General features: G+C 53.0%; 1 protein-coding gene across 4 annotated transcripts; it reads left to right on the top strand.

Moving 5' to 3' along the window:
• The first annotated feature begins 277 nt into the window (after positions 1-277).
• ADA2 (adenosine deaminase 2) lies at positions 278-27141 on the top strand. Of its 4 annotated transcripts, none has more exons than XM_039462522.2 (10): positions 278-363; positions 5804-6171; positions 7996-8215; positions 11564-11774; positions 18573-18700; positions 21052-21142; positions 24613-24721; positions 25420-25577; positions 26113-26315; positions 26559-27141. In XM_039462522.2, exons 1-10 carry the CDS (start codon positions 311-313, stop codon positions 26791-26793), a joined length of 1776 nt encoding a protein of 591 aa, XP_039318456.1. In that variant the 5' UTR covers positions 278-310; the 3' UTR covers positions 26794-27141. The 4 variants fall into 4 exon arrangements, with proteins under 4 accessions (XP_039318456.1, XP_039318457.1, XP_074246884.1 ...); XM_039462523.2 differs by having other exon boundaries at positions 291-363; positions 5842-6171; XM_074390783.1 differs by lacking the exon at positions 278-363 and adding an exon at positions 462-711.

Here is a 27141-nt window from a genome sequence, read left to right as displayed (position 1 = left end):
GAGTGAGCTGAGATTGCGCCATTGCACTCCAGCCTGGGCAACAAGAGCAAAACTCCATCTCAAGAACAACAAACACAAAAAACCACAAACAACACACATGCACATAAACACACACCAACACACACACACACGCACATGAACATGCGCACAGGGACCCCACATCAAACTCAAATGCACGCAGCAAGCAGGCACCTAAGCCGCACACTTGGCGCTCCCCCGCCCCTCCTCGGATCCTCTGTGTACACTAGAGAGAAGTAAAACCTACCCCGACAGGAAGTGAAACAGTTGGTGAGCTTTTCCGGCGCTCTGCATGGATGCTGGGGCACTAAGCAAACAGCCTTCAGTCTCTGGAGCTGTTCCGAGGTAACTGGGGTCCCCTGGGGGCTCTGGGCTGGTGAGGTTCTGGGAGGTAGCTGGGAGGTCTGGAGCCTGGGCTCGGTTCACCTGCTCTGCCTCTCCCCTGAGATGGCCTGAGACTCTAGTGAAGGCCTAACAGGCTTTCTCTCCAGCAGGCTTTTGAAAACGGGCCCAAGGGCATTTACTCGGGACCAGGGATGCATGTGGTCTACTCTCTTCTTTTTTTCGGAGTCAGAGTCTCACGCTGTCACCCAGGCTGGAGTGCAGTGGTGTGATCTCGGCTCACTGCAACCTCCACCTCTCAGGTTCCAGCGATTTCTCGTGCCTCAGCATCCCTAACAGCTGTGATTACAGGTATGTGCCACCATGCCCGGCTAACTTTTGTGTTTTTAGTAGAGATGGGGTTTCACCATGTTGGCCAGGCTGGTCTTGAACTACTGACCTCAGGTGATCAGCCCAACTCGGCCTCCAAAAGTATTGCGATTATAGGCATGAGCCACCTCGTCCCGCCTCCGCTCTTCTAAGTCTGGAAGCAAACTACTTTATGAAGTTTGCACGCACCCTCTTTTATTTTATTTATTTATTTAAAAGACGGCATCTCACCATGTTGGTCAGGCTGGTCTTGAACTCCCGACCTCAGGTGATCCGCCCGCCTTGGCCTCCAAAGTGCTTGGATTACAGGCGTGAGCCACCACGACCGGCCCAGATAACTAATTTTTAAGGACTTTCTCCTATTCAGAAGATGGTCTCTGGCCGGGTGCAGTGACTCATGCCCAGCCAGCACTTTGGGAGGCCAAGGTGGGTGGATCTCTGGAGGTCAGGAGTTCAAGAGCAGCCTGACCAACATGGTGAAACTCTGTCTCTACTAAAAATACAAAAATTTGATGGGCGTGATGGCACACGGCTGCAGTCCCAGCTACTCAGGAGGCTGAGGTAAGAGAATCGCTTGGACCTAGGAGGTGGAGGTTGCAGTGAGCTGAGAAAAGACACAGCATGATGGCTCACGTCTGTAATGCCAGCACTTTGGGAGGCCGAGGTGGTCGATCACAAGGTCAGGAGTTCAAGACCAGCCTGGCCAACATGGTGAAACCCTGTCGCTACTAAAAATACAAAAAACTAGGCGTGTGCGGTGACTTAAATGCCTGTAGTCCAGATACTTGGGAGGCTGAGGTGGGAGAATTGCTTGAACCTGGTAGGCCCAGGTTGCCCTGAGCTGAGACCATGCTGTTGCACTCCAGCCTGGGTGATACAGTGAAATTCTTTTAAAAAAAAAAAGTTGCCAGGCACGCTGGTGTGCGCCTGTAGTCCCAGCTACTCAGGAGGCTGAGGTGGGAGGATCGCCTGAGCCCATGAGTTCTGGGCTGTAGTGCGCTGTGCCGATCAGGTGCCCGCACTAAGTTCGGCATCAATATGGTAACCTCCTGGGAGCGGGGGACCACCAGGTTGCCTAAGGAGGGGTGAACCGGCCCAGGTTGGAAATGGAGCAGGTCAAAATTCCAGTGCTGATCAGTAGTGGGATGGCGCCTGTGAATAACCATTGCACTCCAGCCTGGGCAACATAGCCAGACACCCCCCTCTTTTTTTTTTTTTTTTTTTTTTTTGAGGCAGAGTTTTGCTCTTGTTGCCCAGGCTGGAGTGCAATGGCGCAATCTCGGCTCACTGTAATCTCTGCCTCCCAGATTCCAGCCATTCTCCTGCCTCAGCCTCCTGAATAGCTGGGATTACAAGCATGCGCCAGCACGCCTGGTTAATTTTGTATTTTTTTTTTTTTTTTTTTTTTTTAGACGGAGTTTCGCTCTTGTTACCCAGGCTGGAGTGCAATGGCGCGATCTCGGCTCACCGCAACCTCCGCCTCCTGGGTTCGGGCAATTCTCCTGCCTCAGCCTCCTGAGTAGCTGGGATTACAGGCACGCGCCACCATGCCCAGCTAATTTTTTTTTTTTTGTATTTTTAGTAGAGATGGGGTTTCACTATGTTGACCGGGATGGTCTCGATCTGTTGACCTCGTGATCCACCTACCTTGGCCTCCCAAAGTGCTGGGATTACAGGCTTGAGCCACCGCGCCCGGCCCCTAATTTTGTATTTTTAGTAGAGACAGGGTTTCTCCATCTTGGTCAGGCTGATCTCGAACTCCTGATCTCAGGTGATCCACCGCAGCCTCCCAAAGTGCTGGGATTACAGGTGCGCCACTGCGCCTGGCTGAACTCCTCTCTTTTTTTTTTTTTTTTGAGACAGAGTGTCGCTCTTGTTACCCAGGCTGGAGTGCAATGGCACAATCTCGGCTCACCGCAACCTCCGCCTCCTGGGTTCAAGTAATTCTCCTGCCTCAGCCTCCTGAGTAGCTGGGACTACAGACGCGCCACCATGCCCAGCTAATTTTTTTTTTTTTTTGTATTTTTAGTAGAGACGGGGTTTCACCAGGTTGACCAGGATGGTCTCGATCTCTCGACCTCGTGATCCACCCGCCTCGGCCTCCCAAAGTGCTGGGATTACAGGCTTGAGCCACCACGCCCGGCCTTAATTTTGTATTTTTAGTAGAGACAGGGTTTCTCCATCTTGGTCAGGCTGATCTCGAACTCCCGACCTCAGGTGATCCACCGCAGCCTCCCAAAGTGCTGGGATTACAGGTGCGCCACTGCGCCTGGCTGACCTCCTCTCTTAAAAAAAAAAAAAAATTAGCCAAGCATGGTGGCACATGCCTATAATCCCAGCTACTCGGGAAGCTGAGGCAGGAGAATCACTTGAACCTGGGAATTGAAGGTTGCAGTGAGCTGAGATTGCGCCACTGCACTCCAGCGTGGGCGAGAAGAGCGATACTCCCCTGGAAAAAAAAAACAGGTCGTCTCCTCATTCCGTTGTTTCTTTGCTATTTATATAATTTATTTATTTGAAAGAGGATATCACTACGTTCCCAGGCTGGATGGCGGTAGAGCATCTTGGCTCATTGCATCCTCAACCTCCCGGGCACAGGTGAACTTCCCACCTCAGCCTCCCCAGTAGCTGGGACTACAGGTGCGCAACACCATGCCCAACTAATTTTTGTATCTTTGTAGAGATGGGGTTTCTTTGTTTGTTTGTTTGAGACGGAGTCTCACTCTGTCTCCAGGCTGGAGTGCAGTGGTGCAATCTCAGGTCAGTGCAACCTCTGCCTCCCAGGTTCAAGTGATTCTCCTGCTTCAGCCTCCCGAGCAGCTGGGAATACAGGTGCCTGCCACCGTGCCCAGCTAAGTTTTGTAGTTTTAGTAGAGACGGAGTTTCACCATGTTGGCCAGGGTGGTCTCGATCTCTGACCTTGTGATCTATCTGCCTGCCTCGGCCTCCCAAAATGCTGAAATTACAGGGTGAGCCACTGCGCCTGGCCAAGATGGCGTTTCAACATGTTGAGGCTGGTCTTGAACTCCTGGGCTTGAACAATCCACCTGCTGTGGCAGCACCTAGTTTTATTTTTATTTTTTAATTAAAAAAACATTGTTTTAGAGAGGTCTTGCTCTGTTGCCAGGGCTGGAGTGCAGTGGCGCATTCTTAGCTCACCGCAGCCTCAAATTCCTGGGCTCAAGCGATGCTTCCGCTTCAGCCTCCTGAGTAGCTGGGACCACAGGCATGCTGGTTACATTTAAAGGTGAAATACAGCCTGGGCATGGTGGCTCATGCATGTAGTCCCAGTACTTTGGGAGGCCCAGATGGGTGGATCACTTGAGGCCAGGAGTTCAATACCAGCCTGACCAATAGGGTCTCTACTAAAAATATAAAAATTAGCCTGGCATGGTGGCACACACCTGTAGTCCCAGCTACTCAGGAGACTGAGGCATGAGAATCGCTTAAATCCGAGAGGTGGAGGTTGCAGTGAGCCAAGATCACGTCACTGCACTCCAGTCTGGGCGACAGAGCAAGACTGTCTTTAAAAAAAAATAATAGGCCGGGTGCGGTGGCTCAAGCCTGTAATCCCAGCACTTTGGGAGGCTGAGGCGGGTGGATCACGAGGTCGAGAGATTGAGACCATCCTGGTCATCATGGTGAAACCCCGTGTCTACTAAAAATACAAAAAATTAGCTGGGCATGGTGGCGCGTGCCTGTAATCCCAGTTACTCAGGAGGCTGAGGCAGGAGAATTGCTTGAACCCAGGAGGTGGAGGTTGCGGTGAGCCGAGATCGCGCCATTGCACTCCAGCCTGGGTAACAAGAGCGAAACTCCGTCTCAAAAAAAAAATAATAATCGGCCGGGCGCGGTGGCTCAAGCCTGTAATCCCAGCACTTTGGGAGGCCGAGGCGGGTGGATCACGAGGTCAAGAGATCGAGACCATCCTGGTCAACATGGTGAAACCCCGTCTCTACCAAAAATACAAAAAATTAGCTGGGCATGGTAGCGCGTGCCTGTAATCCCAGCTACTCAGGAGGCTGAGGCAGGAGAATTGCCTGAACCCAGGAGGCAGAGGTTGCGGTGAGCCGAGATCGCGCCATTGCACTCCAGCCTGGGTAACAAGAGTGAAACTCCGTCTCAAAAAAAAAAAAAAAAAAAAAAAAAAAAAAAAAATAATAATAATAATAATAGGCTGGGTGCGGTGGCTCACGTATGTAATCCCAGTATTTTGGGAGGCCAAGGCAGGCGGATCACGAGGTCAAGAGATGAAGACCATCCTGGCCAACACGGTGAAACCCCGTCTCTACTAAAAATACAAAAAATTAGCTGGGCATGGTGGCGTGTGCCTGTAATCCCAGCTACTCAGGAGGCTGAGGCAGGAGAATCGCCTGAACCCAGGAGGCGGAGGCTGCAGTGAGCCGAGATTGCGCCATTGCACTCCAGCCTGGGTAACAAGAGCGAAACTCCGTCTCAAATAAATAAATAAATAAATAAATAAAATAAAATAAAATAAAAGCAAACCATTAAAAGGCAGATTGCAGTGTCTTTACGCATGCACCAGGGCTTGCTGACCGTAAAGCTTCACTATCAGAATGCCTCATGGTGACCTTTAATCTGGGAGACCCCTACCTGTCTGTACCAGTAGTTCTTTTCTCTGGGGTCTGGAAGAAGAATCCTTCACTATCCTGCTTTCTGGTAATCTGAGAGCAGGGCAAGAAAAGGCAGATCAGGCCGGGTGCGGTGGCTCAAGCCTGTAATCCCAGCACTTTGGGAGGCCGAGGTGGGTGGATCACGAGGTCAAGAGATCGAGACCATCCTGGTCAACATGGTGAAACCCCGTCTCTACTAAAAATACAAAAAACTAGCTGGGCATGGTGGTGCGTGCCTGTAATCCCAGCTACTCAGGAGGCTGAGGCAGGAGAATTGCCTGAACCCAGGAGGCGGAGGTTGCGGTGAGCCGAGATCGCGCCATTGCACTCCAGCCTGGGTAACAAGAGCGAAACTCCGTCTCAAAAAAAAAAAGAAAGAAAAGGCAGATCAGAGTTCAATCCTTAAATCTAGGTTTTCACTCACCCACTCCCCTTTGCAGTCCCGTGGAGTCGCCATCTGAGCTGTTTCCTCACCCAGGCATCCCGATGCTGGTGCATGGACCATCTGGGCGGTCAGCCCTATGCTTTTTGCTGTTGGCTTTGGTAATGTCTTTCGTCGGCTCAGCTCTATCCAAGGATGAAGAACGGGAGCATCTATTGACAAAAGAAAAGATGATGCAGCTGGGGGGGCAGCTGGTGCTGAACATCAAGGAGGAGCAGGCCAATGAGAAGCTCATGACCCTCAAAATCACTGAGATGGAGGAGGCCATGAAGACCCTGATATTCCCACCCAGCATGCACTTTTTCCGGGCCAAGCCACTCATTGAGAGAAGTCGGGTGTTTAATATCCTCAGGATGATGCCAAAAGGTAAGCTTTGGAAAGGCGTGGTTTTAGGTGCTGGGAAGGCAGAGGGACTCATCCAGCCCTGAGACTGTGCTATTCCCTTTATACCTTTCCTTACAACCCTTTCTTCTACGCCTTTCCCAGGGGCTAAGCTACCGGGGATTATATGATATAACATCCTGGAGTGGTATAAACATACCTCCATGAATGATGAAATAATTAGCATCCATGCCTGGCTAATTTTTGTGTATATATATATATATATATTTTTTTTTTTTTTTAATTTTTTTTGAGATGGAGTTTCGCTCTCATTACCCAGGCTGGAGTGCAATGGCGCCATCTCGGCTCACTGCAACCTCCACCTCCCGGGCACAAGAGATAGCCTGGGTTACAGGTGCACCACCACCCTGGCTATTCATATGTTCAGGATGCTAATTATTTCATCATCTCTTGACCTGGGCAGCTCAGCCTCCCAAAGTGCTGGGATTGCAGGTAAGGAGCCACTGCACCCAGCCAAAAATGTCAATTTAAAATTTAAAAATAATAGCAATTGGCCGGGCGCGGTGGCTCAAGCCTGTCATCGCAGGACTTTGGGAGGCCGAGGCTGGTGGATCACGAGGTCAAGAGATCGAGACCATCCTGGTCAACATGGTGAAACCCCGTCTCTACTAGAAATACAAAAAATTAGCTGGGCATGGTGGCGCGTGCCTGTAATCCCAGCTACTCAGGAGGCTGAGGCAGGAGAATTGCCTGAACCCAGGAGGCGGAGGTCGCGGTGAGCCGAGATCGCGCCATTGCACTCCAGCCTGGGTAACAAGAGCGAAACTCCGTCTCAAAAAAAAATAATAATAATAGCAATTTGCAGTTTACAAAGACTTTCCAAAACCTGTGTTTTTTTTCTTTTAATGTTATAAACATAGACTTTTTTTTTTTTTTTTTTTTTTTTTTTTTTGAGGCAGAGTCTTGTTCTGTCGCCAGGCGCCAGGCTGGAGTGCAGTGGCTTGATCTTGGCTCACTGCAACCTCCACCTCCCGGGTTCAAGCAATTCTCCTTCCTCAGCCTCCCGAGTAGCTGGGACTACAGGTGCACTCCACCACGCCCAGCTAATTTTTTGTATTTTTAGTAGAGACAGGTTTCACCATGTTGACCAAGACGGTCTCGATCTCTTGACCTCGTGATCCACCCGCCACGGCCTCCCAAAGTGCTGGGATTACAGGCGTGAGCCACCGAGCCCGATCTTTTTTTTTCTTTTTTTCTTTTTTTTTGAGACGGAGTTTCGCTCTTGTTACCCAGGCTGGAGTGCAATGGCGCTATCTCGGCTCACCGCAACCTCCGCCTCCTGGGTTCAGGCAATTCTCCTGCCTCAGCCTCCTGAGTAGCTGGGATTACAGGCACGAGCCACCATGCCCAGCTAATTTTTTGTATTTTTAGTAGAGACGGGGTTTCACCACGTTGACCAGGATGGTCTCGATCTCTTGACCTCGTGATCCACCCGCCTCGGCCTCCCAAAGTGCTGGGATTACAGGCTTGAGCCACCGCGCCCGGCCTTTTTTTTTTTTTTTTAATAAAGCTGGGGTTTCACCATGTTGGTCAGGCTGGTCTTGAACTCCCGACCTCAGGTGATCCGCCCGCCTTGGCCTCCAAAGTGCTTGGATTACAGGCGTGAGCCACCATGCTGGGCCGGAAGCTCCACTCTTAAACTAAAGGATTAAACAAGTTCTAAGGAACATGTCTGGACAGAGATCCTCTGATCCCATGTCTCCTCATGATCCACGCTGTCCCTACAGCCTTGGAGTCGTGGGAGGGGACTGTACCCCTTTGTCTCTCCCATTCTTCTTTCCTCTCCAGGGGCTGCCTTGCACCTCCATGACATTGGCCTTGTGACTATGGACTGGCTGGTGAGGAATGTCACCTACAGACCCCACTGCCACATCTGTTTCACGACGAAGGGGATCGTGCAGTTCAGATTTGCTCACCCAGCTCCGCGTACGTCAGAAGAATGTCATGAGTGGATTCTGTTGGAGCATTATCGGAGGCAGGTGCAAAACGTGACTGAGTTTGATGACAGGTGAGTAGTAGTTCAGAAAGCACATGTCCCAGGCCGGTCATGGGTGGCAGTGGGGAGGTGTCTCCCTTGGTACAAACCTATAGATAAAAATCTGGCTTAAAAAAAAAAAAAAGAAAGAAAGAAACAATAAAAATCTGGCTTTAAAAAAGCATGAGGCATGGGCCGGGCGCGATGGCCCTCAAGCCTGTAATCCCAGCACTTTGGGAGGCCGAGGCAGGTGGATCACAAGGTCAAGAGATCGAGGCCGGGCGCGGTGGCTCAAGCCTGTAATCCCAGCACTTTGGGAGGCCAAGGCGGGTGGATCACGAGGTCGAGAGATCAAGACCATCCTGGTCAACATGGTGAAACCCCGTCTCTACTAAAAATACAAAAAATTAGCTGGGCATGGTAGCGCGTGCCTGTAATCTCAGCTACTCAGGAGGCTGAGGCAGGAGAATTGCCTGAGCCCAGGAGGCGGAGGTTGCGGTGAGCCGAGATTGCGCCATTGCACTCCAGCCTGGGCAAGAAGAGCGAAACTCCGTCTCCAAAAAAAGAAAAAAAGCATGAGGCAGAGCTGAGCATGGTGGCTCACGCCTGTAATTCCAGCACTTTGGGAGGCTGAGGTGGGCGGATCACGGGGTTAGGGGTTCGAGACTAGCCTGACCAACATGGTGAAACGTCGTCTCTACTTAAAAATACAAAAATTAGGCCGGGCGCGGTGGCTCACGCCTGTAATCCCAGCACTTTGGGAGGCCGAGGCGGGTGGATCACAAGGTCGAGAGATCAAGACCAACCTGGTCAACATGGTGAAAGCCCGTCTCTACTAAAAAAAAAATACAAAAAATTAGCTGGGCATGGTGGTACGTGCCTGTAATCCCAGCTACTCAGGAGGCTGAGGCAGGAGAATTGCCTGAACCCAGGAGGCGGAGGTTGCGGTGAGCCGAGATCGCGCCATTGCACTCCAGCCTGGGTAACAAGAGTGAAACTCTGTCTCAAAAAAAAAAAAAAAAAAAAAAAAAATACAAAAAACCTGCTGGGCGTGGTGGCGTGTGCCTGTAATCCCAGCTACTTAGGAGGCTGAGGCAGGAGAATTGCCTGAACCCAGGAGGCAGAGGTTGCGGTGAGCCGAGATCGAGCCATTGCACTCCAGCCTGGGTAACGAGAGCGAAACTCCGTCTCAAAAAAAAAAAAAAAAAGATAATAAAGATAATTCTATAATCTAGGCTGGAGTGCAGTGGCACCATCTCAGCTCACTGTAGCCTCAACCTCCCAGGCTGAAGCAATCCAGAGTAGCTAAGACTAGAAGTGTGCAGCATGACGCCCAGCTAATTTTTGTATTTTTTGTAGTGATGGGGTTTTGCCATGTTGCTCAGCCTGGTCTTGAACTCCTGGGCTCAAGCCATCCTCTCACCTTGGCCTCCCAAAATGCTAGGACTACAGAGATAAGCCATCGAACCTGGCCTCGTATAGTAATATTTTATAAGTGACCATTAGTTTGATCACAGAAATGTCTACAGAGTGCTTCCCTTTATGAAATGAGAAATATGAAGCTCAACAAGGTTAACTAGCTTCTGTGAAGACACTCAGCTGGTAAATGGCCAGTCAAGGATTCAAATCTGGGTCCTGATTTGAGTCATTTCCATTCTACCCCCTTCATTAACCTGCTTGAGCTGACATAACAGAATACTGCAGGCTGGGAGCTTAAACAATAGGAATGGATTTTCTTGGGCTGGGCACACTGGGTCAGGCCTGTAATCCTAGCGCTTCGGGAGACTGACGAAGATCACTTGCACCCAGGAGTTCAAGACTAGCTTGGCGGCCGGGCACAGTGGCTCACGCCTGTAATCCCAGCCCTTTGGGAGATTGAGGTGGGCAGATCACTTGAGGTTAGGAGTTTGAAACCAGTCTGACCAACATGGTGAAACCCCGTCTCTACTAAAAATACAAAAATATTAGCCACACATAGTGGCAGGCACCTGTAATCCCAGCTACTTGGGAGGCCAAGGCAGGAGAATCACTTGAACCTGGGAGGTGGAGGTTGCAGTAAGCCAAGACTGTGCCACTGCACGCCAGCCTGGGTGACAGAGCAAGACTCTATCTCGAAAAAAAAAAAAAAAAAAAAAAAAAAAGAACAGGCTGGGCAACATAGTAAGACCCCCATCTCAACAAAAAATAAAGCTAACCAGATGTGGTGGCACACAGCTATAGTCTCAGCTACCCCAGGGGCTGACATGAGAGGATTGCCTGAGTCTGGGAGTTTGAGGCTGCAGTGAGCTGTGATTGTGACATTGTACTCCAGCCTGGGTGATGATGAGACCCTGTTTCAAAAAGAAAAAAAAAAAAAAAAAAAAAAAAAGAATGGATTTTCTCGTGGTTCTGGAGGCTGGAAGTCCAAGATCAAGGTGCTGGGGCAGGGTTTGTTTCTCCTGAGGCCTGTCTCTTTGGCATGCAGAAGGCCGCCTCCGGCTGTGTCCTCACATGGCCTTTCCTCTGTGTATGCACTCCTGCTGTCTCTTCCTCCTCTTTTTTTTTTTTTGAGACTAGTCTCACTGTGTCACCCTGCAGTGTCGCGATCTGGGCTCACTGCAACCTCTACTTCCAGGGTTCAAGCGATTCTCCTGCCTCAGCCTCCTGAGTAATTATAGGCAAGCACCATCATGGCCAGCTAATTTTTGTATTTTAGTAGAGATGGGGTTTCACCATGTTGGTCAGGCTGGTCTCAAACTCCTGACCTCAAATGATCCACCCATCTGGGCCTCCCAAAGTGCTGGGATTACAGGCGTGAGCCACCGTGCCCAGCCTCCTCTTCTTATAAGGACACCCATCCTTATTACACTAGGGCCCTATCCTTACAATCTCATTTAATCTTTATCATCCCTTTGTCCCTTCTTCATATGAGGGCTAGGGCTTCAACATTTGAATTAGGGGCTTGGGGTCAGAATCTAGTCCATAACATCCCCCAAAAAGAGCTTGGTCTAGTTTGCCGTCAGGGGGTATAGGAAGAACGAGAGAGAAAGAGGGTTAAAGAGAGCTTTTAGGTCTAGAATGTAAGTACAGTGGGGTCAGATTGGCCAAGCATGCGGAGGGAGGACAGGAGCCAGGAGAGCCTGGCTGGTGAGCTCTCCTCTCAAGCAGTCTCCTGGGGTTGAAGTTAGAGTTTAAGCGAGCACTGGGCTGCCTGGCCACAGGACCCAGTCTTGTATCAGAGAGCCCGGGAATGCTCCCCTTTGCCCTTTCCTTATCGCTGCTCTAGGGTGCATCCTGGTGCGCTGCTAGCTGGGAGACGCAAGGTGGGTAGCAGGCCAATGGGTGCCTGGGGAGAGTCTCCTGGACCAGCCTCCACCACTCCCCGCTTTGTGTCTTGGACAGCTTGCTGAGAAATTTCACTCTGGTGACCCAGCACCCGGAAGTAACTTACACAAACCAAAATGCTGTCTGGTCGAAGTTTAAAACCATCTTCTCCACCATCTCTGGCCTCATCCGTTACGCACCAGTGTTCAGAGACTATGTCTTCCAGAGCATGCAGGAGTTCTATGAGGACAACGTGCTCTACATGGAGATCAGAGCCAGGCTGCTGCCGGTGAGCCCAGCTCTGCTCTTCGCTCCTCCCACCTCCTTTGCCCCTCCCACCTCCTGTGCTCCTCCCACCTCCTGTGCCCCGCCCACGTCCTTTGCCCCTCCCACCTTCTGTGCTCCTCCCACTTCCTTTGCCCCGCCCACCTCCTGTGCTTCTCCCACCTCCTGTGCTCCTCTCACGTCCTTTGCCCCCCCGACATCCTTTGCCCCGCCCACCTCCTGTGCTCCTCCCACCTCCTTTGCCCCTCCCACCTCGTGTGCTCCTCCCACTTCCTTTGTCCCTCCCACCTGTGCTCCTCCCACCTCCTGTGCCCCTCCCACCTCCTTTGCCCCCCCACCTTCTGTGCTCATCCCACGTCCTTTGCCCCTCCCACCTCCTGTGCTCCTCCCACCCCCTGTGCTCCTCCCACCTCCTGTGCTCCTCCGACCTCCTGTGCTCCTCCCACCCCCTGTGCTCCTCCCACATCCTGTGCTCCTCCCACTCCCTGTGCTCCTCCCACCTCCTGTGCTCCTCCCACCTCCTGTGCTCCTCCCACCTCCTGTGCTCCTCCCACCTCCTGTGCTCCTCCCACCCCCTGTGCTCCTCCCACCTCCTTTGCTCTGGCCTGACCCAGACCTTAGCTGGTAGCAGACAGAATGCTCGTGAATTGCCTACCCAGGCCTCTGGTGCAGAGGGACATGTGCTTTTCCAGGGGCCACCATGAGCAAGGAAACCTGAAATGGACTGTGCAGGCCCGAGCAAAACTGGGGCGCCCCCCCTCCCCCCCACAGCCTTTTTTTTTTTTGAGGCCAAGTCTGGCTCTGTCACCAGGCTGGAGTGTAATGGCAGGATCTCAGCTCACTGCAACCTCCGCTTCCCGAGTTCAAGCCATTCTCCTCCTGCCTTACCCTCCTGAGTAGCTGGGACTACAGGCGCAGGCCACCACGCCCAGCTAATTTCTGTATTTTAGTGGAGATGGGGGTTTTACCATATTGCCCAAGCTGGTCTCGAACTCCTCAGCTCAGGCAACACGCCTACGTCAGCCTCCCAAAGTGCTAGGATTACAGGTGTGAACCACCATGCCCAGGTATTAATTTATCTTATAAATGTCGAAACTAAAGCTTGGAAAGGTCAAAGAGCTCGATGAAGGTCACGTAGGTAGTAAGGGGTGATTGGACCAGATCAGGGCTCCCTAAGTTCGTTGCTTTTCTCACGGTGCGGGGCTCTCCGAGCGCCTTTATAGCCACGCCCACCTCAAATGGAGATCCCGGAGGGCGTCTGGCTTCAATTTTCATTTTTCTGGAGGGGAGATGGATTGCCTGGCATGGACCTTGGCCCTGGCAGGGGAGAAGCTTCCTGTTGGGCAAATCCTGGCAACTGTCTGGGTGTGGGCGTGCACAGGGAAACCCGACCCTGGCAGAACCTTGCGATCTTCCGTGGGTGGAGGGGAGGAGACGCCGAGACGGGGACCTTCATCTTGAGCGCGGTGGGTGGCGCGTGGGAGAAGCTGCTGAGCGCCTGGAGGGGAGGGAGGGAGAGGGGCCCGAGCACCCGCTTCCTGGTCCGGCCTGCCCCCTTGTTCTGGAGGTGCCATTTCCTCCTTCCAGAGCCAGGGTGCAGAGACCTCGGGGCCGGTCCTCGCGCCGCGCGCCCCTGCCCGTCCCCCAGCTGGCCTTTGGAGAAGCTGCGAGAAGGCGGCTAGGATTTGGGATTCTTGTGGAGGCTGAGGGGGATGGGGTGTGGCCATTTATTCGGATCTGACCCCGGCACAAAGGCTTTTGCCACGGAGAGTCGGGGTCTTAATGTCCCGCGTGAGCCGGAGTTGGGGGGCCATCGGCGCGGGAGCAGCTGGAAACAGCCTTCTCGGGAACCGTTTCGCGGAGCCGCTCCGCCTCCCCCGCCTGCTGGCGGCGAATCCCGGCCGGGGCTGCAGTGGCCGCACGGTCCCGCTCCCATTGTGTCCCTAACGCTCAGGGACAAAGGCCGCTCGCCAGTGGCAACAGTCGCTAGGCGGGTCCTACCTCCGGGGCCCGGTCCCTTCCCCCACGGCAGAGGCGGAGGCTCCGACTGGGTCCCCTGAGTCTTCACGGGGCTCTTCCAAGACCCCAGAGGTCTCCGCAGGGGATGGCGTTGCTGGCGCTGAGGAGGGAGAGGCCGTGCGACACAGGCCGGGCACCGAACCTGTGACGGCCGTTTCGAGACGTTTGCTTACACGTTGTCATTCATATCACAGGTATTTCTAGTGCTTCCTCCACCCGCCCCCCAGGCTTTTGCCTGTATTCTTTCTTTTTCTTTTTTTTTTTTTTTTTGAGACGGAGTTTCGCTCTTGTTACCCAGGCTGGAGTGCAATGGCGCGATCTCGGCTCACCGCAACCTCCGCCTCCTGGGCTCAGGCAATTCTCCTGCCTCAGCCTCCTGAGTAGCTGGAATTACAGGCACCCATCACCACGCCCGGCTAATTTTTGTATTTTTAGTAGAGACGGGGTTTTGCCATCTTGGGCAGGCTGGTCTCGAACGCCTGACCTCGGGTGATCTGCCCAAGGTGATCCACCTCCGCCTCCCAAAGTGCTGGAATGACTGGTACGAACCACCACGCCTGGGCTAAACATCTGTTATGTGCTCAGATAGGTGGACGCCTTCCTTGAAAAGATGCGAAGCCTCAAAGAAGTTAGACTAGGGGCTTCTATTCCATCTTAACAACGGTAATAAATTTTGAAGAAGTGACAACAAGAGGGAAAAGGGGTTTGGGCTTTTAGGGACAGTGAATTGTGGGCAGGTAAACATATGGGGGAAACTCATGGAAGATAAGGGCAAGTTTACAAGGCTGGTTTGTGCGGACCCATCTTGGTGACAACTTTCTGTTTCTAATGAAAATGGTGAGTCTCAGGCCAGGCCCGGTGGCTCACGCCTATAATCGCAGCACTTTGGGAGGCTGAGGTGGGTGGATCACGAGGCCAAGAGATCGAGACCATCCTGGTCAACATGGTGAAACCCCGTCTCTACTAAAAATACAAAAAACTAGCTGGGCGTGGTGGCGCGTGCCTGTAATCCCAGCTACTCGGGAGGCTGAGGCAGGAGAATTGCCTGAACCCAGGAGGCGGAGGTTGCGGTGAGCCGAGATCGCGCCATTGCACTCCAGCCTGGGTAACAAGAGCGAAACTCCGTCTCGGAAAAAAAAAAAAAAAAAAAAAAGAAAATGGTGATTCTCCTGGTAGTAGGAGAGGGAAGGTCAGCACCTTCACAAAGGGAAATTGAGGCAGATGACGTTGACGTGGGCAAGGAGCTCTTTCTTCATTTGCTGCTGCTTAATTGCCTTCAGCTAAAAATAGTCCTTCTGCTAAAGTGGCCTATTTGGGGTGACATGTTCTGACCCCTTTCAGTAGATAATAATACGAATAATGGACAATACCAGATTGGGAGTGAACAGGACCGAAGGGTCTCCCCTCTGGCACGCTCTGGCAGCCTTAACGTTCAGTAGCCCTGAGCATGTCCCTGCCAGGTCAGGCAGTCAGGGAAACTGTCTGAGCAGAGGGAACCCAGTGCCCTGGCCAGGTGCAGGGTGTGGGGGCTGTGTGATGTGCCAGGCTTCCTGGGGGCAGCAGAGGAAACAGAAGAGCAGACACCAGCGGAGAGCAGAGACTTCACCGTTTGCTCCCCTACTGCCTTACCCAGGCAGCAGGGCGGCACCCTGGAGATCAGAGAGCAGCAGGACACGAGGGAAAGTGGGGTCCGAGGGACTGCCCAGAGACAAAGGGCACCCGATGGCAGCAGCCTGGAGGCCCCCAGGCTGTGGCGGCAGGAGTGAGGCAAGGGGCAGGTGAGAAATGAGCAGAGGAGGTGGACCCAGCTCCTGAGATGCCAACTCCAGTGAGGAGGAAGGTGTTTCTTCCTTAGCAAGGGCACAGCTTCGGCTCCCACCGAGGCTCTCAACCTCAGCTCCTCGCACCACCCCCTTCCAGGCTGCTCTTGGCTCTGTGTGGAGCCACCACGCGCTCGGTCAGGGCTAGTGACTTTCTCTGACCCCATCCAGTCACCACAGACTGCTGCTGCTTCTGGGAGGCCATGTGCTTCTCTTTAGAACTGACTCTATTGTTTTCTTTCATTCCTTTTTAGAGACAGAGACTCACTCATTACCCAGGCTTGTCTTGACCTCCTGGGCTGGAGTGATCCTCCTGCCTCAGCCTCCCAAAGTGCCGGGGTTACACGTGTGAACTGTTTTCAGTGGCACAAGTCTATCTCTCTGACTATATTGTCACTCCTGAGGGCAGCCATCTTGTCTATTAGGACTTTTTCTCCCTTCTAGTGCCCAGCCCTGTTTCTTTTACATCATAGGGGCTTAATGGATGGCCATGGAAGTAATCGACATCTCCGTATATATACATTTTTTTTTTTTTTTGAGATGGAGTTTCGCTCTCGTTACCCAGGCTGGAGTGCAATGGCGCGATCTCGGCTCACCGCAACCTCCGCCTCCTGGGTTCAGGCAATTCTCCTGCCTCAGCCTCCTGAGTAGCTGGGATTACAGGCACACGCCACCATGCCCAGCTAGTTTTTGTATTTTTAGTAGAGTCGAGGTTTCACCATGTTGACCAGGATGGTCTCGATCTCTCGACCTCGTGATCCACCCGCCTCGGCCTCCCAAAGTGCTGGGATTACAGGCTTGAATCACTGCGCCCGGCCATATACATTTTTTTGAGACCGAGTCTCACTCTGTCACCCAGGCTGGAGTGCAATGGCACAATCTCGGCTCACCGCAACCTCCACCTCCCAGGTTCAAGCGATTCTCCTGCCTCAGCCTCATGAGTAGCTGGGATTACAGGCGTGTGCCACCGTGCCCAGCTAATTTTTTTTTTTTTTTTTTTGAGACGGAGTTTCGCTCTTGTTACCCAGGCTGGAGTGCAATGGCGCGATCTCGTCTCACCGTAACCTCCGCCTCCTGGGTTCAGGCAACTATCCTGCCTCAGCCTCCTGAGTAGCTGGGATTACAGGCACGCGCCACCATGCCCAGCTAATTTTTGTATTTTTAGTAGAGACGGGGTTTCACCATGTTGACCAGGATGGTCTCGATCTGTCGACCTCGTGATCCACCGGCCTCGGCCTCCCAAAGTGCTGGGATTACAGGCTCGAGCCACTGCGCCCGGCACTAATTTTTGTATTTTTAATAGAGACAGGGTTTCAACATCTTGTCCAGGCTGGTCTCGAACTACTGAGCTTATGATCCACCCACCTCGGCCTCCCAAAGTGCTGAGATTACAGGTGTGAGCCATGGTGCCCGGCCAACACCTCCCTATTATTGCTCCCATTCCCCTCACCCCACTGTTTCTGCAGAAAATTCCATATATATATATATATATATATATATATATATATATATATTTTTTTTTTTTTTTTTTTTTTTTTGAGACAAGAGTCTTTGTCACCCAGGCTGGAATGCAATGGCATGATCTCAGCTCACTGCAACTTCACCTCCTGGGTTCAAGTGAGTCTTCCGCCTCAGCCTCCCAAGTAGCTGGGATTACAGACCCACACCACTAGCCTGGCTAATTTTTGTATTTTTAGTAGAGACGAGGTTTCACCATATTGCCCAAGCTGGTCTTGAACTCCTGGCCTCGTGATCTGCCCGCCTCGGCCTCCCAAAGTGATGGGATTATATGCATGGGCCACCGTGCTCGTCCTTTTTTTTTTTTTTTTTTTTTGAGATAGAGTCTTGTTCTGTCACCCAGGCTGGAGTGCAGTGGTGTGATCTTGGCTCACTGCAACCTCTATCTCCTGGGTTCAAGCGATTCTCCTGCCTGAGCCTCCCCAGTGGCTGGGGCTGGGATTAACAGGCATGCACCACCATGCTAGGCTAATCTTATATTTTTAGTAGAGACGGGGGTTTTACCATGTTGGCCAGGGTAGTCTGACTCCTGACCTCAAGCGATCTGCCGCCTTGGCCTCCCAAAGTGCTGGAATTACAGGCGTGAACCACCACAGCCTGCCCCAGGTGCTCTTTTAAGTGCCGTAAGCCAGCAGTGAAGGAGATAGGTGGCCATCAGGGTTATCCCAGAGCCAGCTAGGAATTTCCCATGCAGCAGCAGAGACATCTGAGGCCACGGAGGTCCTGAACAAGGGAAGCGCAATTCCAGCCTGTCTGGACTTTTGGGAACAAGGCCACTTGGGCTCCTCCAAACACAAGCAAATAAAACAGTTTTATGGCTGGGCACGGTGGCTCAAGCCTGTAATCCCAGCACTTTGGGAGGCCGAGGCGAGTGGATCACGAGGTCGAGAGATCGAGACCATCCTGGTCAACATGGTGAAACCCCGTCTCTACTAAAAATACAAAACACTAGCTGGGCGTGGTGGCGCGTGCCTGTAATCCCAGCTACTCAGGAGGCTGAGGCAGGAGAATTGCCTGAGCCCAGGAGGCGGAGGTTGCGGTGAGCCGAGATCGCGCCATTGCACTCCAGCCTGGGTAATAAGAGCGAAACTCCGTCTCAAAAAACAAAAAAAAAAACAAAACAAAAAAAAACAGTTTTATGGGTCCCCTGTCCCAGTCTACTTTCCCAGAACTTGCTGACAGCTGGGAAAGAGGTGGCGAGGAGTGGGTGGCTTGGAAGGGGTGGCTGGGAGGGTTGGCTGGGAAGGGGTGGCTGGGAGGGGGTGGCTGGGAGGGGTTGGCTGGGGGGGTGGGAGGGATTGGCTGGGAGGGGGTGGCTGGGGGGGTGGCTGGGAGGGTTGGCTGGGAAGGGGTGGGTGGCTGGGAGGGGGTGGCTGGGCAGGGGTGGCTGGGAGAGGTGCCTTGCTCTGCTGGCCTGATGGCTCCTGGCTGTACTTCCCTCCCAGGTGTACGAGCTCAGCGGAGCGCAGCATGACGTACAGTGGTCAGTGAAGGCTTACCAGGAAGTGGCTGAGAAGTTTGTGCAAACTCACCCTGAGTTTGTTGGAATCAAACTCATTTATTCAGATCACAGGTGAGAGAGAACATTGCTGAAGAGCTGTGGTTGGGAGACCGGGAGGCAGGCAGAGCTGCCAGGCTGGGAGGGGAGTGGCAGCTCGGGAGACGCCGCCCAGCAGGGGTGCCAAGGGGCTTTCTGTGTGTGAGGACAGTAGTAGGAATGGGTCCTGAAGCCCCTCCTAGTTCAGGTCTTCACCACCAAACTGAAATGAAGAGCGTGTCAATTTCCCAGAGAATTCTTGGCTGTGACTCCATGTCGGCCTGGGTGACTCAGTTATGAGTATAATGGTTTTGCCTGAATGTTTGGATAACTGGCCCATTATTTGGTTTCAATTTGTTCTGCGTGCGGTTGCATGCGAGTCCCTGATCAGGGAGACGTCCTGAGTGGCACCGGCTCAGGTCTGCCTATGGAGAACCTCAGTAGCACCACTTGCGTGGCCTGGCACGTGGGTGAAAAACCCACTCTTTTTCCCAGGGAAGCACAGAAAGCTTTGCAGCTTCAGCGTCCTGACTTTGCCAGACAGGACCTCTCCTCTCATTTTAAAGAGCAGCCAGTCTGGCCGGGCGCGGTGGCTCAAGCCTGTAATCCCAGCACTTTGGGAGGCCGAGGCGGGTGGATCACGAGGTCGAGAGATCCAGACCATCTGGGTCAACATGGTGAAACCCCGTCTCTACTAAAAATACAAAAAATTAGCTGGGCATGGTGGCTCGTGCCTGTAATCCCAGCTACTCAGGAGGCTGAGGCAGGAGAATTGCCTGAACCCAGGAGGCGGAGGTTGCGGTGAGCCAAGATCGCGCCATTGCACTCCAGCCTGGGTAACAAGAGCGAAACTCCGTCTCAAGAAAAAAAAAAAAAAAAAAAGAGCAGCCAGTCTAAGGCTGGGACCTGTCTGTGGTCACGGCCGCAAGGGCAGCAGCCAGTGGGGTCACTGGGAGTCAGGCACAGGGTGGGCAGCAAAGGGATCAGCACGGTGGCTCCTCTGCTCAACCCACCCACAAGCCTGTAGGCTGGACGGCGTTGACTCGCCGGGAGCCTCCTTCCGAGCCCAGTCCTCCTGAGTCCCCTCCCCTTCCACGGTGCCTGGGACCTGGAGGAGCTGAACTCTGGCCTGTGTGCCCGTCTTCCTAGGAGAGAGCTTGCAGGATGGGCCCAGGTTCTGCTCAGCGGCTCCCTGGTGCCAGCTACCCCTTGCCAGGGCCAATGGCAGGAGGGTGTGAGGGCTGAGCTGAGTGCACCAGTGCCCCCAGGTTCGCCTAGGCTCCAGGGAGAGGCCATGGGTAGGGCAGGCCAGGAAGGCTTTGTCCCCACAGAGCCAAGGATCGGAGCTGGAGAGTCAGTGGCAGGGCAGAGACCTGGAGCCTGTCGTGGGCTTGCGCCAGACCCTGTGTTTTGGGGTTTTTGTGTCATGCCGCCTGCCTTGCCCCGGTAGGGTTTCTGCAGTGCCCAGGGTCCTGCTGATGTCATCAGCAAGAGGCCAGATGGTTACCGGGTCCAGCCAACTCAACAGGGACTTGGGTGACCTGTGGCCCTTTGCAGGTGTCCAGTGGGCAGAGAGCTGTCCCCGAATGGCGTCCACGCCCACATCCCCTCACAGAGATGCAGTGAGAGTTGAAAGGCCACTTGGCCTCCTCCGAATGCAGACAAAGAAGACCGTTCCCGTGGGTCCTCTGACCCCACCTACTTTTCAGAGACTACAGGTCCCCCTAGAACCAGCAAGTGTCTTTGAAGAATGGATTTGGGCCGGGCGCGGTGGCTCACGCCTGTAATCTTAGCACTTTGGGAGGCGGAGGAGGGTGGATCACCTGAGGTCAGGAGTTCAAGACCAACCTGGCCATGGTGGTGAAACCCCATCTTTCTAAAAAAAAAAATAGCCGGGCGCGGTGGCTCAAGCCTGTAATCCCAGCACTTTGGGAGGCCGAGGCGGGTGGATCACAAGGTCGAGAGATCGAGACCAACCTGGTCAACATGGTGAAACCCCGTCTCTACTAAAAATACAAAAAAATTTAGCTGGGCATGGTGGCGCGTGCCTGTAATCCCAGCTACTCAGGAGGCTGAGGCAGGAGAATTGCCTGAACCCAGGAGGCGGAGGTTGCGGTGAGCCGAGATCGCGCCATTGCACTCCAGCCTGGGTAACAAGAGCGAAACTCCGTCTCAAAAAAAAAAAAAGAAAAAATAAGAAGAAGGATGGATTTGGGGTCACAGTGGCCTGGTCGGGGTGGGGTCAGGAGAGCAGGGGTGCCTCAGGTTTGGGAAACGGCTGATGTGCACTCAGGACCGCCCAGCCCCGCACAGAGGGAGCACTCTGGGGTGTATAGCTCTCTGTCCATGCTGGGCACTGTCTCCTGGCTTCTCCGTCTGTCTCGCAGATCCAAAGATGTGACTGTCATCGCAGAATCCATCCGAACAGCCATGGGGCTCCGGACCAAGTTCCCCACGGTGGTGGCAGGGTTCGATCTGGTAACCCATGCTGTGAACACAAGGGCTGCCTGTTAGGGGTGCATGCGGGGATGCCTGTCTGGGTGGAGCGGCAGCTCCCGGGACGGGAAAGCAACGTGCCTGTGGTACCCCTAAAATCCCAGGGACAGGCTCAGCCTGCTGACCCAGCAGGGCTGCTCAGAGCTCAGCGCTGATCCTCTTCAGGGGTCTGCAGAGGATGGCGGTCACTGGAGAAGGGAGAGCAGCCAGTTGGCTAACAAGGAAAGTTCCAGAATAAGGGTGGCATTCAGGGAGTTCTGATGACAGTAATGGGTTCATTCCCCATGGCCCTGCCTGTGCCCTTTTTTCTATCCCACACCGCTCACCCAGCTGTGGCTCTGAAAACCCTCACTACCCCCTGTAGCGTGCAGAGTAGGGGTGGGGGATAATATCTGGAAACAGAGTCCAGGATGGAGCCAGCTCTTTGCAAATACTCAAGGTAGTGATATTTGTCCCTCCCTCTTTTCTATTCCATTTTCTTCCTCACCTATATATATATGTTTGAGACGAAGTCTCACTCTGTTACCCAGGCTGGAGTGCAGTGCTGCGATCTCAGCTCACTGCAACCTCCGCCTCCCAGGTTCAAGTGATTCTCCTGCCTCAGTCTCCTAATTTTTTTTGTGTGTGTGTGTGTGTGTGTGTGTGTGTGTGTTTTTTTTTTTTTTTTTTACCCAGGATGGAGTGCAATGGCGCGATCTCGGCTCACCGCAACCTCCGCCTCCTGGGTTCAGGCAATTCTCCTGCCTCAGCCTCCTGAGTAGCTGGGACTACAGGCACGCGCCACCATGCCCAGCTAATTTTTTTTTTTTTTTAGTAGAGACGGGGTTTCACCATGTTGACCAGGATGGTCTCGATCTCTTGACCTCGTGATCCACCCGCCTCGGCCTCCCAAAGTGCTGGGATTACAGGCGTGAGCCACCGCGCCTGGCCCCCGCCTCCTAATTTTTTTATTTTCAGTAGAGACAGTGTTTCACCGTGTTGATCAGACTAGTCTCGAACTCCTGACCTCATGATCCACTCTCCTCAGCCTTCCAAAGTGTTGGGGTTGTAGGTGTGAACCACCGTGCCCAGCCACACCTGTTTTTGAAGCTGAGCATTGATAGCTGTTGTCATTGTTCCACACCCCCCCACCAAATCAAAGCACAGCCAGGACAGATTTCTTAGGTGAAAGCTCATTAATCTCATTAAGAATCTAGACCCAGAGCGGTGGCACTGGCCAGGCGCAGTGGCTCACGCCTATAATCCCAGCGCTTTGGGAGGCTGAGGCAGGTGGATCACCTCAGGTCAGGAGTTCAAGACCAGCCCAGCCAGCATGGCAAAACCCCATCTTTACTACAAATAGAAAAATTAGCCAGGCGAGGTGGTCCGCACCTGGAACACCAGCTGCTTGGGAGGCTGAGAAAGAATCACTTGAACTCAGGAGGTGGAGGTTGCAGTGAGCGGAGATTGCACCACTGCACTCCAGCTGGGCCATAGAGAGAGACTCCATTAAAAAAAAAAAAAAAAAAAAAAAAAAAAAAAAAAAGCCGGGCGCGGTGGCTCAAGCCTGTAAACCCAGCACTTTGGGAGGCCGAGGCGGGTGGATCACGAGGTCAAGAGATCGAGACCGTCCTGGTCAACATGGTGAAACCCCGTCTCTACTAAAAATACAAAGAATGAGCTGGGCAAGGTGGCGCGTGCCTGTAGTCCTAGCTACTAGGGAGGCTGAGGCAGGAGAATTGCTTGAACCCAGGAGGCGGAGGTTGCGGTGAGCCGAGATTGCGCCATTGCACTCCAGCATGGGTAACAAGAGCGAAACTCCATCTCAAAAAAAAAAAAAAAAAAACCGGGCGCGGTGGCTCAAGCCTGTAATCCCAGCACTTTGGGAGGCCAAGGCGGGTGGATCACGAGGTCAAGAGATCGAGACCATCCTGGTCAACATGGTGAAACCCCGTCTCTACTAAAGATACAAAAAATTAGCTGGGCGTGGTGGTGCGTGCCTGTAATCCCAGCTACTCAGGAGGCTGAGGCAGGAGAATTGCCTGAACCCAGGAGGCGGAGGTTGCGATGAGCTGAGATGGCGCCATTGCACTCCAGCCTGGGTAACGAGAGCGAAACTCCATCTCAAAAAAAAAAAAAAAAAAAAAAAAAAGTCTAGATTAGGCCAGGGCAGTGGCTCATGCCTGTAATCTCAGAACTGCGGGGGCAAGGTGGGAGGGTCACAGAGCCTCACTCTGTTGCCCAGGCTGGAGTGCAGTGGCGTGATCTCCACTCACTGCAACCTCCACCTCCCGGGTTCAAGCGATTCTACTGCCTTAGCCTCCTGAGTAGCTGGGATTACAAGTGCCCACCACCATGCCTGACTCATTTTTGCATTTCTTTTTTTGAGACAGAGTTTCGCTCTTGTTACCCAGGCTGGAGTGCAATGGTGCGATCTCAGCTCACTGCAACCTCCACCTCCCGGGTTCAAGCAATTCTCCTGCTTTCAGCCTCCCAAGTAGCTGAGATTTCAGGCATGTGCCACAACATCCAACTCATTTTTTTTGGGTGTGTATTTTTAGTAGAGACAGGGTTTCTCCATGTTGGTCAGGCTGGTCTTGAACTCCTAACCTCAGGTGACCCACCTGCCTTGGGCTCCCAAAGTGCTGGGATTGCAGGCGTGAGCCACCACACTGCGCCTCATGTTTGCATTTTTCGTAGAGACAGGGTTTCCCTGTGTTGGCCAGGCCTTTGCCTCCTAATGTGCTGGGATTGCAGGTGTGAGCCACTGCACCCAGCCAAGAGAGGCCTTTTTAATACTAAAGCACTCAGCTACAGAGCCCCACGGCTGTGCGCAGCTTTCTTTGAAAAGCATGGTTTTGGTGTGGTTGTTCTTCCTGTAATAGGCAAGAAACTGAGTCTCAGGGGAACTGACACACGGGGGCCTACAAGAGGTGGGTGGCAGTGGTGGCTGGAGTCCTCTGACACCTGGGCCCAGGCTTTCATTCTCTCTCTCTGTCTTAAACTCTCTGGGTCTCTTTTTTTCTTTCTTTTTTTTTTTTTTTTGAGACGGAGTTTTGCTCTTGTTACCCAGGCTGGAGTGCAATGGTGCGATCTCGGCTCACCGCAACCTCCGCCTCCTGGGTTCAGGCAATTCTCCTGCCTCAGCCTCCTGAGTAGCTGGGATTACAGGCACGCGCCACCATGCCCAGCTAACTTTTTGTATTTTTAGTAGAGACGGGGTTTCACCTTGTTGACCAGGATGGTCTCAATCTCTCGACCTCGTGATCCACCCGCCTCGGCCTCCCAAAGTGCTGGGATTACAGGCGTGAGCCACCGCGCCCGGCCTCCTTGCCATTCTTAAAAGGTTGCATGACAAAGGTCCCGGCAGTGGCGGCAGGGTACAAGGGAGGGTGTGCACGGGTGACAAAGAGTGCCATCAGCAAGTGAGGCACGTGCCCCGCAGACACGTCCTGTCCCTCTCTGTCCTGCAGGTGGGGCAGGAGGACACTGGGCACTCCTTACACTACTACAGCAAAGCACTGATGACCCCCGCCAAGGACGGTGTTAAGCTGCCTTACTTCTTCCACGCCGGAGAGACAGGTAAGCCCGCGGGAATCAGCAGAGGTGGGCAGTGGGAGAACTTGCAGCCATGACTCCAGCCTGCTGCCGGGAGACAGGACGGCAGGGACACGCCTCAGGGACAGGGCCCTGCAGATGCTTCCGGAGCCCTCTCCGATGTTCTCGCTCATTGAACCCTGACAGCAGCCCCGTGGAGAAGCAATAACAAGGAAAATAGAATCGGCCACTTTACATGTATTATTTTTAATTTATTTCTAATTTTTTTTTTTTTTTTTTTTTTTTTGAGACGGAGTTTCACTCTTGTTACCCAGGCTGGAGTGCAATGGCGCGATCTCGGCTCACCGCAACCTCCACCTCTTGGGTTCAGGCAATTCTCCTGTCTCAGCCTCCTGAGAAGCTGGGATTACAGGCACGTGCCACCACGCCCAGCTAATTTTTTGTATTTTTAGTAGAGACGGGGTTTCACCATGTTGTCCAGGATGGTCTGGATCTCTTGACCTCGTGATCCACCTGCCTCGGCCTCCCAAAGTGCTGGGATTACAGGCTTGAGCGACCGCGCCCGGCCTCTTTAGCATTGTTAAAAGGAAACTGTGTGTGTGTGTATTTGTGTTAATTTCTTTTCATTTTTGTGCTTGGGGGGCTGTTTCTTTGAGGATGTTCTGGGGGGGGCGGGGTCAGACCCATCCATCCCCCATGGAAAACCATTCCCCTGTCTTCAGACTGGCAGGGCACTTCCATAGACAAGAACATTCTGGATGCTTTGATGCTAAACACTACCAGAATCGGACATGGATTTGCTTTGACCAAACACCCCGCCCTCAGGGCTTACTCACAGAAAAAGGACATTCCCATAGAAGTCTGTCCCATCTCTAACCAGGTATGTGTGACTCATGCCGCTGATCCCATGTGATCTCCGCTAACCGCAACCTCTGCCCTCTTAAACTTTTTCCCGTATAATTTCTCTCTCCTTAACTCTCTTGTTACCAAAATCCCTCCACTATCCCACCTGTTAGTAAAGTTATTCAGGAGGGGCCTTTTGCTTAAGCCACCAGTAAGAATGTGGCAGCTGTGAGGGTCCCCAGTGGGGTGGAATTTTGGGCAAAACTGCAGACAGAGCAAAAAGGACATGGGGGCGGCCAGTGCTTCCTGGGGTCTTTTGTGTCTGTGTTCAGTTAGCGCTTCTCTGAGCAGGACCAGAAGTGACCGAGTATTTGTGGTGCTGATGAAACAGGAGGGGGACGCATGGGGACTGGCCCTGTTCTCCTTGTGACTGCCCAAAAGTCATCCCTGTATTGGGAAGATAGCAATGGCGAGATGAAGGGAGCTGATGGGGACTCCAGGTCTCATTTCACTCATGACTACTCTTTTTGGGGATCAGAGTTCATCTTTCTCCCTTGCCTCCTACCGGGCAGGTTCTGAAACTGGTGTCTGATTTGAGAAACCACCCTGCAGCTACTCTGATGGCCATCGGGCACCCCATGGTCGTCAGCTCTGATGACCCAGCGATCTTTGGTGCCAAAGGCTTGTCGTACGATTTCTATGAGGTCTTCATGGGCATTGGGGGAATGACGGCTGACCTGAGGACCCTCAAACAGCTGGCCATCAACTCTATCAAGTGAGTGTCTCATGTCGTCCCAGGCCCCCTGCCCGCCTTCCAGCCCACAGCTTGTGTTGGCATCTGAGGAGGCTTGAGGCCGATGCCTCGATGGTTTCTGTGGGTTCCTTCTTATCATGGCTGGTTAGTCCTTGCTGCTGGACTAGGGAGACCGCTCTGCCAGCCTCCGATGTCCCCTCAGGCTCCCTGCCCCGTTCCCAGCCCGTGCCCCGAGGCTCACCTGGGCTCCTCCTGTTCCTGCAGGTACAGTAGCCTGTTGGAGATTGAGAAAAATACTTTCATGGCAATCTGGAAGAAGAGATGGGATAAGTTCATAGCGGATGTGGCACGGAGTGAGGAGAAACTAGCCATCCTCCACGAGCTGCCTTCGCGCACGGGCTGCCACCGCCGCTCACCCGTTCCTGAATCAGCTCCATGTCCCCATCAAATCAATGGCCTGGGTACGGAGGGACCCTGTGAGAAGCACTTGGCTGGCTGACCAGCTTCATCCTCTGGAACATTGTCCCTCGGCTGCAGCAGCATTGACCACTCTGCGCCCATCGCTTCCAGTTTCTCTACTTGAGACTCTCCTCCTCTCTGACCTCTGTGCTGTGTCCTCAGGGCTCAGTCCTGGGTTCTCTTCTATTCTGATCGCTTTATTAAAAAAAAAGTTTGTTGGCCCGACGTGGTCGCTCACGCCTGTAATCCAAGCACTTTGGAGGCCAAGACGGGTGGATCACCTGAGGTTGGGAGTTCAAGACCAGCCTGACCAACATGGTGAAACCTCGTCTTTTAAAATAAATAAATAGACAAATAAATAAATAAATAAATAAAATTTTTTTTTCAA

The sequence above is a fragment of the Saimiri boliviensis genome, chromosome 21 (assembly GCF_048565385.1).
Source record: "Saimiri boliviensis isolate mSaiBol1 chromosome 21, mSaiBol1.pri, whole genome shotgun sequence".
Lineage (NCBI taxonomy): Eukaryota > Metazoa > Chordata > Mammalia > Primates > Cebidae > Saimiri > Saimiri boliviensis.
This window is presented reverse-complemented; position numbering and strand designations above follow the sequence as displayed.